General features: G+C 52.0%; 1 protein-coding gene across 1 annotated transcript in view; it reads left to right on the top strand.

Moving 5' to 3' along the window:
- nrxn2a (neurexin 2a) overlaps positions 1-16354 on the top strand; it is a 76241-nt gene that overhangs the window by 2412 nt on the left and 57475 nt on the right. Inside the window, 2 exon segments of the mRNA XM_057054105.1 lie at positions 14172-15261; positions 16304-16324. Coding sequence (XP_056910085.1) covers positions 14553-15261; positions 16304-16324 — 730 coding nt within the window. The 5' untranslated portion in view covers positions 14172-14552.

The raw sequence follows: 16354 nt of genomic DNA, 5'->3' as shown, positions 1-16354 counted from the left end.
TGTTTTTTAGTTCATTTAGATGCTCCGTCAACTAAACCGGCACACGAGGCCCCGTTGTTGACGGTCGTGGTCATGACGCCACCGTTTGTCTCGATGTTTATGAAGTAGCGTCAAAAGTAGGAGCACTTAGAAACTGTTCCTATGCCGCAGGTGGTTGGGCGGCCTGTCTGTCATTGTTCCGAACATTTTTTAATAATGGCTGTTAGATTGCCAGTTATTTTTACCACAGGTGGTACAGTAGGTGGGATGACACGGAGGCGCCGGCGGCCTCTAATTTCCCTGAAGCAGAACGCCTCTCGGAATGGAACGCCGGCGCCTGTCATTCTGGCAGAATTGGTTTTGAAAAGCTCACCTGCGATTCATTAAATATGTGCATGACGAACGAGCCGCTTCGCATTTACATCGGGGGGGGGGGCAGCGATTATGAAGATGGAGCGCGGCTATAAAGTTTAGCTCGTACCGCGGCGCGCTCTCCTCGCTTATCTTAATGGACAAGTCAGATTCATGGGGTAAACAGACAAAGCGCGGGTTGATTTGTCAACGGGCTTAATATTAACCAACAACTAATCAGCACCGCCGCCATTAAACATTACAGTTCAGCAGACTCGACTAGCTGTACCGTGAAGCCCACTCCATGTTGCCCACTTCTCATCCCCTTTTGGGTCGGCGCTGATCCTCGTTCTCCCTCTGGTCACGGTCTCCATGAGAGCCACCATGATTCACCGCTGCACTCTGCTCCCTGTCCTTAAACTGGCCTCCATTGTCAGCTCCCACCCATCCCCAGGCTCGGGGGGGGGGGCAGACCAGGGCCCCACGGCCCCCCCTCCCTGTGGCTCTGCTGGAGCTCCAGGGACACTGACTCCGCCGCTAACCGGGGCAGCCGCTGCCATGGCTACGAGCAAACACGGCTACGCAGCCTGAGATGGCTAACGCAAGGAGGAATAGTGCTGACAAACACTGCCCCCCCCCCCCCCCCTTCCATTTACTCCCCACATATTCAGATCAGATGATCCAGATTCTGTATCTGAAGAGTCGCAGCACGGTTTTTATCAGCAGCTTCTCGCGGTGACTTTTGATCCCCTGCTTTTAAAATGCGGCGTTTGCAGGCAAATATTCCAGTGGGAAAGTGGTTTCACTCGGTGCGACGTAGCATAATTCTTCTCTAATTCCGACCAAATAATGAGTTCTTAGAGTGCACGGAGAAACCCCCGAAGCGGATTTTTGAAATTCAAATGGGCCCCCCCCCATTAGACGGAAGACTTGTAATGTTCTGGAGCCCTGTTGGTTCAGGTGCTTCTGTCATCCGGAGGGTTGCGTCACGGCTGTGGGGGGGGGGGGGGGGTATCGCACGCTCGTCTGTGGTTGTTCCACGGTGACAGTACAAACGGGGAAAGCTGAACCTGCACCACCGGCCCAAAGGTGCCCAGGCAGCACGGTGGGGGCCCTCGGAGCCCAGGCAGCACGGTGGGGGCCCACGGAGCCCAGGCAGCACGGTGGGGGCCCACGGAGCCCAGGCAGCACGGTGGGGGGGGCCCTCGGAGATCTGAGACACAACATCAGCCTATCAGGACATACATTATGCAGCTTCAGTCCTCAGAAGGCGGCTACGCAACAAGGTGCAAATCTACTACACCTCACGTGTGTGTGTGTGTGTGTGTGTGTGTGTGTGTGTGTGTGTGTGTGTGTGTGTGCGCGTGCCCCAGTTACTGTACCATCTTCAGTCTATATTTAACTTTAACTTACGCAGAGCTGGCTCTGACTTTTCTTCATTTCTGGGAGTGAAAGAGTGATGAAGAACATTTTGCTGGGAGCTCAAACGTGTTCAACCGACCGCCTGAACCCCCCCACCCCCCCCCCCCCCACACACACACACACACAAATGGGTCTTGGTAGCTGTTGCGTTGGATGACGCACGCCGGCGGGCAGCTAGCAGGCTAATGTGTGAGGCGAAGGCGTCATTTATTTAATTCAGTGGATTTCGCGGCTGTTGCGATCAAGATGGTGTGGAGGTGATTTGGGAAAAGCTGCAGTCTGACGCTCCAACAAGGAAAACCTCCCTTTTAACTGGAAGAATCCCTGAGTGTGACACTATTTTTAATGTGCTCCTAAAGAAAGGAGAGATCGTTTCTTCCTCAACATTTTATACGAGAGTCTAATTACTTGTGAAGGATTATTACCCTAAAATACCGTATAAGTACTTTAGCGCTTAGTGGCGCTCGTGCCATGTTAAGGAATTTTGCCAGTTTCACTGGAGTTTGGGAGTTAAATAATGTTCCAATGAATGAGAATGTGTTTATTTACACGTTCAAAACTAAGGATGGGGTAAAAAAGTTAGTGCAGCCAGACAAAGCAACACTTCTGCTTCATCCCGGGGAACCAAAATGAGGTCACATTTCTGGGAAAGCTGACATTCACAACCAGATTCCGTGCGGAAGCGATCTGCGGCGCTGGCTTCCAGCCGTCACTCATGCTTTACGCCATCTTCCCGGCACCGTGGAACCGAGCTGAACCGATCCCGGCGAGATACGGACTTACAGTGACAGAAACCACCTTGGATTAAAAAAACCAAAAAGTCCCGGAAGGATTATGTGAACTATTTCCTTATAGACGCTTTAACCTCTGGTAAAGTCCGTCGTTTCAGCTCCAGGAGAGCGGCTCCTCCAGCGGAGCTTGGAAGCGCGTGTCCTTGTGGGGGTGAGGGCTCCTCCAGGTGAGGATCAGTGAGATATTTAGCAGCCGCTCCGCCCGTCACGCTTGCAGGCGGCGGCGGCGTGGAAAACACTGGGAGGGCCTTTTGTTCCCATTCCATCTGGGGGACAGTAGATCATTATTGTATGCATCGGATAGCTCGTCTAATACGCTGCAAAATCAATGTCATCCGTGGGGGGGGTTCAGTCAAGAACAGGCGGTCGTCTCTGGCGTCCGGCCCTCTCAACCAACGGGAACGCTGGCCAGGGAGCCCAGAGGACGCTGCTGAGGGCCGATCCAGGCCGCTCGATGGGGTGTATATGTTGAGCTCAGGAACGCCGCAGGGACGCGTTATCAGGAGTGTCCTTCTCCCAGTAAATCTCCTTTGTTTTGGGGGGAGGCTTTGGGAGGTTAGGCCACTTAACGGCAGCCTGTGTGTGTTTGTGCGTGAGCAGAGTGGGCTTCTTGCAGGCAGTCGCTCTCCGTTTTGTCTGGTGGCGTCCTCCCGGGATGAGCTGTGACAGCACGGGATGATCTAATCACGGATGTCACCGCATAGCTGCTTATTAACTGGGATTTCAAGGGCAAACATTTCCATCTTTAGCAGCATACTGTAGGAAGGAGGGCGCCATGCGAGCGGCGCAGCGCCGAGCGGTGGCTCCCGCTAATGTCACTTAATCACAGGCGGCAGCGGCTTCATGGAATGTGTTTTTTGGTTGCGCGTGTATGTTCCAGAGCGCCGTTACGGGGAGCCAATTTATGGAAACGCCATCGATAGGTGGTGTCTACGCGGTGACGGCTAATGAAGTCTTGAGTGGGAAGGAACTGTCATTCCTAATGAAATCAGCCGGGCGCTTTCATGACGGCTGTGCTGCCGAGGATTTGCATATTCCGAACACGGGGGGGAGGGATGTGCAGATTCTGAAAGGGTCTCTGAGAACAGGGATCCACTGATCTCTGCATTAGGGGATCTCGCCATGACATCATACAGATGTGTAAACGCTGTGGTTGGTTGGAGCCGATGCACGAGGGCGGGCGAGGTGATGGATCACGCCGGCTGACAGCGGCCCCGCCGCTGATTATGAGATATAAGCGAAGTCGGCCGGTTAGCGGCAACAATCCGCCCCCCAGGGAAGCGACTCCTGAGTAATATCTACGGAGTCTCGTGCCCAGTCGGGAAACGCCTGCGTTTAGTTGGTGGACACACAAAATGCTTGATGTGGCCGGATAAATCCATGGGAGTTTTGCACCTTTCCCTGGCCGCCGCCGTTCCGGGAGGATAGAAGGCCCACCATTCGCCAGTGCGACTGCCAAGCACCCAGTAATTGGGGAGGAAGGAGAGGTGCACGCTGAAGGAGGGATTTATCTTCTTTTTTCCCTGTGGCTCCTTCTCGTCCAAATAATAGCAGCCATCTGTGCACAAGCAGAGAGCTCCTGCCTTTCAAACATATTAAATACAGATGCAAGTGCAGGCGCCGCCACAGCTTTCAGGCCTGAGAGATCACTAAATTCAGACGGAAATTCCACTTTGCATGGTAATAACCCCAAATCCCGTGTTTACTCTTTGGATCACTTGAGATTCCCAGACATCCAAATATTATACGACGCAAACATCCTGTAAATCAGGACCTGAACGTTAGCAGGATGATGCTAAATCCGCCCTCGGATTTTATGGTCCGAGGTCCTGACTGTTGGGGAAGAGTAATAAGAGACGACGCCTGCTAGCGGAGTCTGCCGACCGGCACCGGGGGAGTAAAAAAGGTAAAAATTTGGCTGAATTGCCAGCAGGGTGACACAGGATACACTGAACACCAACCACATTTCCAAGGCCGATCCCAGAGGTCGGTCCTAGTTTCGACACGGGCGGCTGCATAAATGCAGCTCGGCGCCGTTCTGGGCTCAGCCGCGCGCCCCTCTTGTCATAATGGGCTGCCGATGTGATGGATAAACTCTTTTTAATGATGTTTGGAGGCCTGTGCGCCTCAGCGGAGCCCCCTGATAACCCCAAACGGACCCCCGACACCAGAGGCAGATGAGGACGGCGCTCCGGCCTTTTGGGTCGGACGGCAACGCTGATTTTAGCGCAATAATTTAGAATAAGTGGACATTTCTCCCCGCTGTATTGTTGTTTTTTAACCGTCTCTTTTGGCGAACGGCACCAAACCAAATTCCACCTCTCAAATAGTGTCACAGCTATATGCAGCAAGCAGCTGTGCAGGGTTTTGCTCCACTACTACGCCTACAGTACATTTGCATTGCTTTAATGAGGCTAGTGTGTGCAGCTCTGTTTATGCTCGTAGCTAGTGTTATGCAGCTAGCTACCTAATTACCTGGCCTGCTGGTTTGTGAAAATGTCAGCTGTTCCACAGCCCCGTGCCCTCTTGTTCTCTCGTCTCGCACTCGCTCTATTGCTTAGCTACACTTCCAGCAAGCATTTTGCCTCAAATTGGTTGTTGTGCCCAAGTGTGTTAGCGCCACGCTGCTGTCTCGGCTCATATTCCACACGGTTTCCAGGTGCGGCGAAGGAACGGGTGTTTCCTTTGTGTTCCCTCCCAGACAAATTGGCAGCTTGTGGAGAAAGGTAACGGACAACGCGCTCAGCGGCAGCAGTGCAACCATGACCACCGCGGATGTTATGCAAATGGCTCACACGGCCGTCCGTGGTGAAGATCCACAATTAAAACACGGCTTTCCTGCCTGTGACGGACGCAGTGAAAACGGGTGTCAAAAGACCTCGTTTTCAGGGCGATCCTTCGGGGCGAGGCGCCTCCCCGTAAATGATGTATCAGGCAGGTTAAATCGCCAGGATAACGGCTGTGAGTGGGAGATGAAGATGAGGGAGGCTGCACGGCGTGCCTGATGGCGCTGCAGGAGATGCAGATGTTGATTATATCACAGCTGTGAAGCCAAAAGAAGCGGGCGCCGTGCTATATTTACTGCCTCGGTATGTAACAGCTTTGATCGTCAGTAAATGAAGACAGGAGAAGCTATTTTCTATTGATTTAAAGTAACATGATGAAAAATATGTCGGAAGCGAGGAGCTAACAATAGATGTGTGGTTCAGGGAAGATGGAGGCTAAGGAGTCGCTTTAGGACCGCCGCCCCAACCACGGGGTTCTGCTGCGCCGACCCCAGCTGCCCCGGTCGGGAACGGTGTTCCGAGGAATTGTCACTGTGACAAACACCCCAACGGACGATTTCCCTTTTTTCTTTATACTCTTTTAAAATACCAAAAATTGCCAATGATTATATGCCATCACCATTTGGTCCTACAAATGTTGCCTAGCAACCGGTGCCGAGAAAGAAGTTGTTTGCGCAGATTGTGTGGTTGTGGGCTATAGCTCGATGTTGGCTGGAAACTGGTCTTTCTTTTTTTGATCAAGAAATCCGGTTAAATCCGGAAGCAGGCTTGGCCTCTAACTTCCTGTCTGAGCGCAGCTGCTGTTCGAGAGCTCTCCTTCAGCTAAAGCCCCGTCGATATCGGCGAGACATCGCCGTCGCTGAGGTCTCGCTGAGTTCTTCCATATTTAATGTCGCAAGGATGATGCAAAATCTCCCAGTGCAAAAAGTGCCGTCGCCCTTCAGCAGCAGACAAAATGGCCCCGCTCCGGCGGAGGAGGCACCTTCTCCGCACAAATACATCCATCTGTAATTAAAGTTTCAAGTTTCGCCGCGGCCACTATGGAAGAGTGGGGGGGGGGGGGGCATCATGAAAGATTGAGTTATTTAGAATGAATCCGTCTCCTAAAAAAGAGCCAGAGAGGAGCGGAGAGGGAGGCAAATGTAAGATTCATGGCGGGATGCAGGCAATGAAACACACATTTGAAGTTGTGAACTTCGGCTTTTTCCAACCGTGAGTCCGTCTCCACCCGCACCGGCGACGTCATTCACCCCAGTGGGCATTTGCACCTGTCCGGGGCATCAGCAGACAGGTGTGAAGGTGAGGAGGCTTCAGCAGGAGGGTCCCCCTACATGAGCCTGGTCCTGCTCAAGGTTTCTTCCTGTTAAAGGGGAGTTTTTCCTGCCACTGTGGCTTGTTGGGGTCAGGCCCTGGGATTCTGGAAAGCGCCTTGAAACAATTTTGATTGTATAAGACGCTATATAAATAAAGATTGATTTGATTTGATTTGATTTGATTTGATTTGATGATTAACTCGAATGAGCCGCGTTTGCGTCCAGGATCGCCATGGTTACAGTCAGGGATGAACCGCTGCCGGCTGCGTCCGCCCGGGGCGGCGCCGCCGTCCACGCCAGAGCTGCCGCGGTCCCAGAAGTTAACCAAAGATTCAAAACAACCACAACAATGCCAACAACGTGGTCATGTGACACCGAGCGAACGCCGCCGCCAGGCGCTCGACCCGTCGGAGGGTTCCGACCAGGCTGACGCTTCGCCAGACCAACACGCCGGTGCGGGTGGAGACGGACTCACGGCCGCGTTAGCGTCTAATATCCACTTGCCGTTTGCTCCCTGCTGTAGCTGTTTGTATTATTAATGCTCCTAATCCTTCCCGTCGTCGGGTGACTGTTGGCTCCCGTGCTCGTTTTCCCCTTTAGTGGTTCCTCTCATGTGCGTGTTGTTCGCTCTAACGAGCTACACCATTAACTCCGCCCCCTTCCTGCGTTTGAACCGGCGTTCTCGCCTTTGTTTTTGTCAGAGTGCCGTGTTTGTTCCAACGTTCCAGAATTCCTCGTGTGAGCCTCCTGGTTCCCGCCTCCGATGTGCCGGCGTGTTTCGACCCTGTTTAATGACTTGTGAAGCGCCGTCGTTAATAAAACCTTTAATTGAACCCGAAGCTCCTGAATTGGGGCTCAAACTCGGTAAAATGGGATATTAAAAACGATTTTTTTTTCCTGACCCATTTTTGCGCCGGAAATTGGTCACGTGGCTCCTGTCGATCGGATCAGATTCCTGAATTGATCACAGCAAATTGAATTTTAAAAGCTGGGACCGTTTTGACTCTCCAGTAATAAATGGCTCCACAGTCTGCTGAAAACACTCCCAGGAAGTGTATATTTAATGAGGTTCTGCTCTTAAGCACAATCCTGAGGTGCTTGTGGGATGTTTCCGGCCGCGGCTCCTCCAATATTACACTTCATACCTCGCCGCCTCTGTTTGATGACTCCAGTCGGTGGCTCCTTGGGAAAAGAAGATAGTTTAGCTCCAGTTTCGCCCGGATTTTCACGGATCGAGTGAAAACACGCGTGATCCATCAAGAGCAAAAGGACGATTAAGAGACATCCGCAGGTCGCCGCTCGTGAATGACAGCGAGCTAACGATGCGGCGGCTGGAGGAGGGAAGCTGGAATGCGTTCCCTGGATTGTCGCTCGGCCTGGAGAGTTTGAAGGAATTCTTCATTCCCGACATGGCGTGACGCCAGCTTATGTCTGCCTTGTGTGCTAATTCTTTTAATGCTAGGTGGCGCGTGAAACGTACACATGCCTCCCGTGTAGCTTGTGCTACCTCCGGAAAATCTCTTGGTCGCTCATTTTCTTTCGTTATATTGGTAGTCAGATCTGCTTCTCGGCCTCGGAGCGGTTGGATAAATCCAAAACAAAATCATTATCTAGTGTTGTTTCACAGATGGCCGAGGGTGGGCGGGGTCACCGCTTCTTTGCCCACACAGGTCAGCGTATCTCTGGAACGACGGGAATGTTAGGTGCATGTCGAAACGGATCGTTCCAACTGCTTTTCTGGCTTTAAAAAGCCCGTCTTGGGGTTATTTCCCGTTATTTCCTCTCTTCCTGTTTAGACCCACTTTTGGAGTCGCCCAGGAACGCAGAGCAACTCGCACTTGATTGTGTTCTTCAAACTTTCAGTCAGCCGACCCAATTTTTGGGGAGGAAGTCACGGGAGAGACAGCCTGGTTGATCCGTGCTGACATTCCCAGCTTTGAAATGCTGAAGTTATTGGATGGGACATCGCTGGCGCTAATGTAGCCGACAGATCAGTCAACATGAATTTAACTGGTGTTTCCCGCTTGACGCGCCGACGGTTAATTAAAACAAATCGCATTTTATGATCGCACCGCAGATTTGGGTTGAAATCGTTTTTAGAGGGTGTGGGCGAAAACGGGCCGGCGCCGACTCGGAAGTGACCGTCGCGGGGGGGACGCGGGTGAGTCGGTCCCATTTTTAGAAGACACTGCGAGATTTCCCGGGCAGACTGAAGCAGCAGCTTGTTTGGCTGATCCCACACAGCTGAGCAGCCTTCTGTGGCTCCATCCTGGGTGCTGCAGGGTGGAGGGCGGGTGGGGTGCCGTCCTTGGAACTGGGCCGTAGGCCCGCGGGCGTCATCAGCGCCTGAGTGACAGCCCCCCCCGCTGCGGCCCCCCGCCTCACATTTGCACGCTCCTCCCTATTAATACGCTCTACCCACTCCTGCGCCGCTCACGCTCGCCGGCCGTGGCGGTCCTGGCCCGTCCGGAGCCGTCTGAAGGTCGTTGAGCCTCGGTACTGTAACCCAACAGGTCTGAAGCCTCTGGGCATCAAATGTGGCCCTTTTTCACTTTATTAATTATAGAAAAATGATGCAATCAGAGGGAGATCTTCCTCGGTCGTGCGCTTTAGTCTTTTCTCACCTTCCTCCGCCCGTACCTGGTTTACACCAGACGAACGCGGACCTTTGAGTTCCAAAACGGTCGGCACAAGCCGCAGACGATCCGCGCTAACCGGTGGGGCTGTTTGTGGAGCAGCGGTCCGGCGGTCCCGCGGGCCTTGATACTTTGCCGCTTGCTCGCGAGGGTCAGCAGCATAAAAGGAGCTCCGCTGAGCGAGTGAAGCCAGTTTTCAGGAGCTCGGCGAATGCAGAACATCTGAAAGTTCAGCGCCGTCAATCAAGTTCTGTGATATTCCCCGATTCCATTTAATGTGCCCTTTATTGCTATATTGTTAGCGTCTAACAGTGTTATTAATGTGACAGTTTCGGCCTTATTTTTGAATCGGCGGGAGGCTGTTGACTGATGACGGCGTGTTGACTGAACGCCGTCGTGTAGGAGGAACAAAGAAGTGGCGGTGGCTGCTGAGGACAATATCGATGTTCTCCTCCCACGAGGCAAACAAACTGTGACTGACTGAGATCACATGACTCCATCATACCCAGAATTCAGCTCTGTCACGCAGCTGATTGTCTTTTCAATATACAGATGGGTTTGTGATAGCAGGACGTCGTGCTAACACGGCTTCCTGGGCTCGGTGGAAATGTTCTAGAATGTTCTAGATGGCATCTGGACCAGGTGTCGCTCATGTGAAATATTGGTGATTGACGGCTCTGGTAGCGTATGTTTGTCCTGGGGAAAGCGCGGTTTCAATTATGGGAGCTAAGGAACGGCACGTGTGTTGGCCCCCGGGGACGTGCACATTAAATATGGAGAAGTAAATAAAGATGAAATGGAGGCAGGAAAATGGAGCCTTCTGGATAACTAGCAGAAAAGATTAATACCCAAGAATACTGTCCTCTGAAAAAACAAACACAAAGTGTAGTTTGTCTCTGGGTTACTTGGAAAAAGTTAAATCCCAGTCTGGCTAAAACATGCTAACGCTAGGCAGAAAGAGTTATCTTCTCGATTTAATGCTAAAGCTGTGTGACACATCACAGGAAATGACACGCAGCTAATCACCCCGACAACAAGTTCAATCAGGCTTGATTTTGAAATTGGTTCTTTTTATGTCTGGCAGTCTGTTTCCGTTTCTAATTAGTCATGATCATTAATCTGTGATTAATTAATTATTGGGAAGGCTCTATTCCGGGTTCGGCCGTCTGCTCCATTTGTCTGTGACGTCTCACTCAGAAGGTTTCTGGAAGGCGCACGAGAAGCTGTGAACTTCTGAAGCCCGTCGGCCGGCACTGCGGGGGCCGTCTCATTCGTTAGTCTTTTAAACTGCATCAGATGAGACGCTGAGACTGAAGCTAATTCAGTCATTAGCCACATCTGTCCAGTCTAGTAGAGCTAATATCAACAATAATAAGAAACTCCGACTCTTTTTATGTCCCTCTCGCCAATTTTCAAATTTTTAGACATTATCTCCCGGAAGACGCCCCTTCTGTCATCCCTTCTGTCACGAGGACTCGCTTTTAGACGAGAAGTAGTACCCAAAAAATCTGCTCCCTGGGAGCTTCTGCGTGGAGGAATAACAGATTCCAGAGGTGTGGCGAGGAGTCATTACTTCCAGCTCAACCTTTACTCAACGCACAGGCCTGTGACAGATCAATGCTTCTGGCTGATTGGGCATGCGTTCGGAGTGCAGTCTCCCCCCGCTGTCGGATCTACAGGACTGTTTGAATCGCTTTTCAGTCTGGCCGGCCCTATTTAGAGAATTATCCGCCCTCTCCGGCTCTCCAACAGGAAAATTGATGGGTGTAAAGCATATACGGTGGAGCTAATCAGCTGCAGCACAATCACCACCGGCTACAGTGGCTGGGAATGCTGCTTTGTTCTGCACGCCGTCCTGCTCGCCGTAGCAGGCCTCCGTGATTACAGAGACCTAAAGAAACGGGAACGTGCGCCACGGAACAAAGCCGGTTTCGCTCCGGCACCTACACAGATTCAGACGTCCTGCTGGGAGCAATTATGCCCCTCTCATATGGTTAACACACAGGCGGGCAAAACACGTACGAAACATGCAGGAACTGCCCCGGCAGGGGGGCAGGTGCCGGGGCCGTCACGCTGTGACACGGTCTGCGGCAGCCGCCGTCTGCCGGTTTTTAAAGTGGCGCCCGGCAGCGGCGTTAGCGTCTCGTCCACCCTCCTTTCTTCCACTTGTTAATCCACTTTGGATGGAGTAACGCTTTAATACGTCTGCGCTCACTCGAACGGTGAAGAGCATCCTCCGCAATCCCCATTGTTCGCCAGCAGCCGGGCTCTCCAGCAAGAGCGGCGTTATCGACGCTCGCGTGGCTGCCATTGTACCTTTAGCCCCCCCCCCTCTGCAGTGCCGTCCTTCCCCAGGGTAACAGGTTGACTCCTGTTCAGCACCGTCATGCTGATCCCAAACAAGCCAGAGGCGATTTATTTGGGTGAGGCGGCGTCAGCGTTTGCAGCAATTCATCCGCAGAAACGTGCATCTCCACAGCGCTGCCAAGGGCTGGGGGGGGGGGGGGGGGCAGGAGGAGGGCGACAGTAATTGAGCACCGTGAAATGGAGGCAGGAGACCCGGTGAGGTCTTCTAAAGCTTCTGAGCGTCCTTCTTCTCGGCGCGGACGGCAGGTCAGAGCTTCAGGGCTCCGTTTGCTGCAGGAACAAAGCAGCTCGGATGGTTTCGGCTCAGGAGCGAAGCGTAATGCATCATTACCTGAATGTACGGAATGTGCGGTGGAATGATGGAAAATGCTGCATTCCGAGAAGCGGAGGATGAGGGGGAGTATCGTGTCGGGTCATCCTTCGCCGTTGTTGCTCACAGCAGTGTGCTGAGGATGGTGTCATCAATCCCGGCATTAAAAAGTCGTCCTCGGGATGATGGCGTGCAGCCCACGCCATCATCTGGTGGAGACACCTGAGCAGGTTAGAGTTCTGGTCCTCGTTGACGTCCCGCACGGAAAAGATGGAAGCACGCCGTCTGGATCGGCAGCATATCGTGTTAGCATGACGTTCCCAGCTGGCATAATCTGGTTGAGGCGGCCCAGTAGGGACACGTCTCTTCCGTATTTTAGAACAAGTCGTCTCCAATTTCTCAATTCTGTCCAACAATAAAGAATTGGGCCGTAGCGTGTGTGTGTTTTAGCAGGCGGTCCGGGATCAAATCCTGATCTTTTAGAGGGATTTTATTGACCCAGCAAGTATTTCTTACAGTAGCCGACTGCTCCACCTGTTGTCGGCCGCTCTGGCTAAATTGGTAATAAAACTGTAACCACGTCAGCGTGAGGCCGACTGACGAGCGCCTGCACGCGTTCCATCGCTGACTTTTACCGATTCAGGTCCGATTTGTTCCGGAGGACCCGGGTGCACTGGCACCTCTGAGAGACGTCCTCAAACACGGTTTATGATGAGCTTCCTCGGGGTTTCAAGTGTTCCCGTTCCATGAACGCCGGAGCAAATCTCCCGGATTGGCTGGTAATTGAAGCTGCTCGTTGAGCTCCATCGAGGTGTTGCTGCAGCCCAGGAAGGCTGAAGGATTCCGGGTGGCGTCCTGGAGACGACGAGCAGCCCGAGCGTCAGCGGGCGCCGCTGCACAGCAGCGGAGCGTCGTGCCCCTCCTCGTCCTGAAGTCGGCCATTGTTTGTCTTCATCAGGGCTGAGGCCCAACGCGGCCGCGGCGAGGTTTGCTCGCCATAGCTGACCCTGGCAAATTGCAATTTATCTTGGGAAGAAGGTGTCAGTTTGGGTGACCTTCCACGAAACAGCTATTCCCATGACTAAGTCATCAATCAGGCCATGCCTCTCGCTGCCCGGACCCCCCCCCCCCCCCCCGCGGCTCAGGGGAGACGCTTTGATTTATTTGCCGTGATCCTCTTTCGCTTACAACGTGCAGATTTGGCGAGGGAACCCGAAACGCGGCGCTCCCACGTCAGCAGGAGGCCCAGCAGAGGCTGGAATTCCACCACGGAACCAGCCACGCCTTAGAGTTCTCCCGGATGAACCGGGCCAAATATGTCAAAGATGAGGGAATCAACACAACATACAGATTAATAATAAGCATTGAACGTGAGCAGATCGATGTATCGTCTCTTCCTAAGGATGCGGGGACTCAGGAAGAGGAAAACCAAGGATGGATTCATGGGATCCTTTGGGTTTTCTCAGACGATGATGTCGTCTCTGAGATGTTGAGCGAGGCTCCATTTTAATGCAGATAATCACATTTATGATCACCACTAATTGGACCAGACAACATTATCGCTCTTTTATGTGTTTTTAATAGTTTTTGGATGGCGGTGGTGGTTTTTTTGTTGGAATATTGGCACCATTAGTTATAGCAAGCTGTGATTACACACACACTTCCTGTCTCAGATTTTCTGCTTGGCTTTGTTTTTGGTGGGGAAACGATCGCTCGGAGAGAAAAGACAAATGTTGACGTTAATTCTCGATTCGCCTGTGTTTAGATTATAGAGCCGGAGCTTTGTGTCCTTGAAGCGACACGCACCTGCCGCTTTTGTCATTGTGGGGCATTGAGTTTGGTGTGTTTGCTGGTGTCTGACAGAAAGCCCCCGTCAGGGGAGCCCAGGGGCTTTAAAAGGCTCAGTTCCTGTGAAATTAGCAAGACCGCTGGGACTGGTTCTACCAGAGACTGGTTCTACCCCCCACCCCCCTTCCCCATCCCAGGAAGATGAGATTTGAGTTGGTTTAAATCCAAATCTTGGAGATTATTTCTACAACGTACAACATGATGCTCATTACTGTGGTTTTCTGAACACACTTTTCTCCCCTCCCCCATTATTCTACACTCTGATTTAAATCTATCTGCCAGTTTCCTGGTGACGACTTCATGTTCCTTTCACCCTCAGTCAATAATCTTCCCAGCTATTCAGCGTTTGTTCTCCTTTCATGTCTTAGGATACTGGGAGGCTGACAAGAATGGCGGCTGCGCCTGAGCGGGGTGTCTAGCTAACCCATGGGGAACTGACGGCAGCAGTGCTGGATGGAGGCCAAGGCCCTGGATGGCGAAGACGAGGAAGCGCACAACATTGTGGATAACGTGTTTGTTCCCTCACTCATCCGATTCAAAGTAGATGCAAAGCTCTCCGGTAATATTGCCTCATTTGTTCGCCCATAGAGAGATGGCTTAGGAAATAAAAAAGGAGAGTTCAATGCTAAGGAACTTTGAGCAAATTGAAAATATCTGAACCTATTGGGTGGTGAAAAGATCTTCTCGTCGCCACGACTCGTTGAGGTCAAAGGACTTATAGAAGCCTGTAGCTGCAGTTAGTGAACATCATGGGCGGGCGTCACGGCAACGCGTCTCCTTGCTTCTTGCTTTTGTTAGCCGAGTTGATGCTAACAGGAGTAGCTTTGGAATACGAGGGCGTCACTGGTCAGTGGACGCGCTACAGCCCGTGGGACGCCGAGACAACGGGCGAACTGAGTTTCATCCTGAAAACCAATGTGAGCAAAGCGCTGGTGCTGTATATGGACGACGGCGGCAACTGCGACTTCCTGGAGCTTCTGGTGGCGGACGGGAGGCTCCAGGTGCGCTTCACCATCCACTGTGCCGAACCGGCGTCCCTGCACACCGAGACGCGCGTCAACGACCTGCGCTGGCACCGCGTCGTCCTCTCCCGCGACCACAAGGAGACGAGGTTGGCGGTGGACAACGAGGAGAAAACGGCCGAGGTGAAGTCCAAGAGGAAGGACATGGTGGTGACCAGCGACCTGTTCGTGGGGGGGATCTCGCCCGACATCCGCCTGTCCGCCCTGACGTCCAGCACCGTCAAGTACGAGCCTGCGTTCCGGGGTTTCATAACCAATTTGAAGGTGGGGGAGGCTCTTCCTGTGCTGCTGGACGGTCAGGCCGTGCACAGTGATTTGGAGTATATATGTGCCACACACTCCCCGTGCGGCAGCGGCGGCCAGTGCTCCGTCAGCCAAGGGGAGGTCATCTGTGACTGCGTGACCTCCGGCTATAGGGGGCGGTACTGCCATGAAGGTAAGGACCATCCCTGTCTGCTGCCCACCGGCAGCGCTAACAAATGAGCACGTTTGCTACAGATATTCTCAAGTTTTCTGATTGGATGTTGCTTCGTTTCGAAATGCTGACGTCAATCACCATGTCCGTTAATTAAAAAGTATATCTTCACCGAGAGCAGATAACGGGGGCTTGGAAGCGGTAAAAGCGGTCCACAGTAATCATACAGGCTAACAGCCCCCCGGTCTGACTGAAGGTTTCATGTTTTGAAGAAAAGGAACATTTCACAAATGGGTTTCACCTGAAAGACCCACGCAGCTGTCACCATGAGGGCTGTCGATGTAAAAGTATGGGTGCCCATAAAAAAAGGGTGGGTGGGGGGGAGTTGGCAAATTCTAGAGCTCAAAGTTCCACTTCAGCAGTTAGCGTTATGTGATCCTGTCAGAGTGCAGCTGTTTTAATTTTTGACATTAATAGCAGCATATGCTAATGTGTTTGCGCTGCAGGTGATGGAATCACAAACTTTTAAATGTGCTTGAAACTGCCATTGTGAATAATGAAGGAACGCTTTCCATTATTTCCTTCATTTTATGCCACCTTCTGCTGCATTTTGTGTGTGTGTGTGTGTGTGTGTGCGTGTGCGTGTGTGTGTGTGTGTGTGTGTGTGTGTGTGTGTGTGTGTGTGTGTGTGTGTGTGAATTGGTGAAGGAGGCCATACATTCAAACCCTTTTGATTCTCTAGTGTGTATTTTCATTTTCAAACATAAAATAATTACTGCAGTATCTAAGCTAAGCTAATTAGCCACAAATAAACACAGTCAAGGAACTGCATCTATCTTCCTTTATAGATCAGCTGAAGTAGATAAATTAATGCAAATTACATTTAATTCCGCTAACAGAATGAGCCGTCCGCACAGTTTGTGGACGTTTTATGTCTGTGTGTGATGCAAACGAGCTAAACTCGACTGTGCATTGTGCTAATTTAAAGTGAGATGTGAGCAGTTTAATGCGTATTATGCATTCCACATTAAACGCGCCTGTTTTCTCTCTCTTCTCCCTGCAGCTGTCCAGAAAGAAGTAGAAGGTAAGGCGATGGATTATGTGATTGGAACAA

This window comes from Takifugu flavidus, chromosome 14 (genome assembly GCF_003711565.1).
Source record: "Takifugu flavidus isolate HTHZ2018 chromosome 14, ASM371156v2, whole genome shotgun sequence".
In the NCBI taxonomy this organism is placed as follows: domain Eukaryota; kingdom Metazoa; phylum Chordata; class Actinopteri; order Tetraodontiformes; family Tetraodontidae; genus Takifugu; species Takifugu flavidus.
The sequence above is the reverse complement of the archived record's forward strand: the minus strand, read 5'-3'. Positions and strand labels throughout refer to the sequence as shown.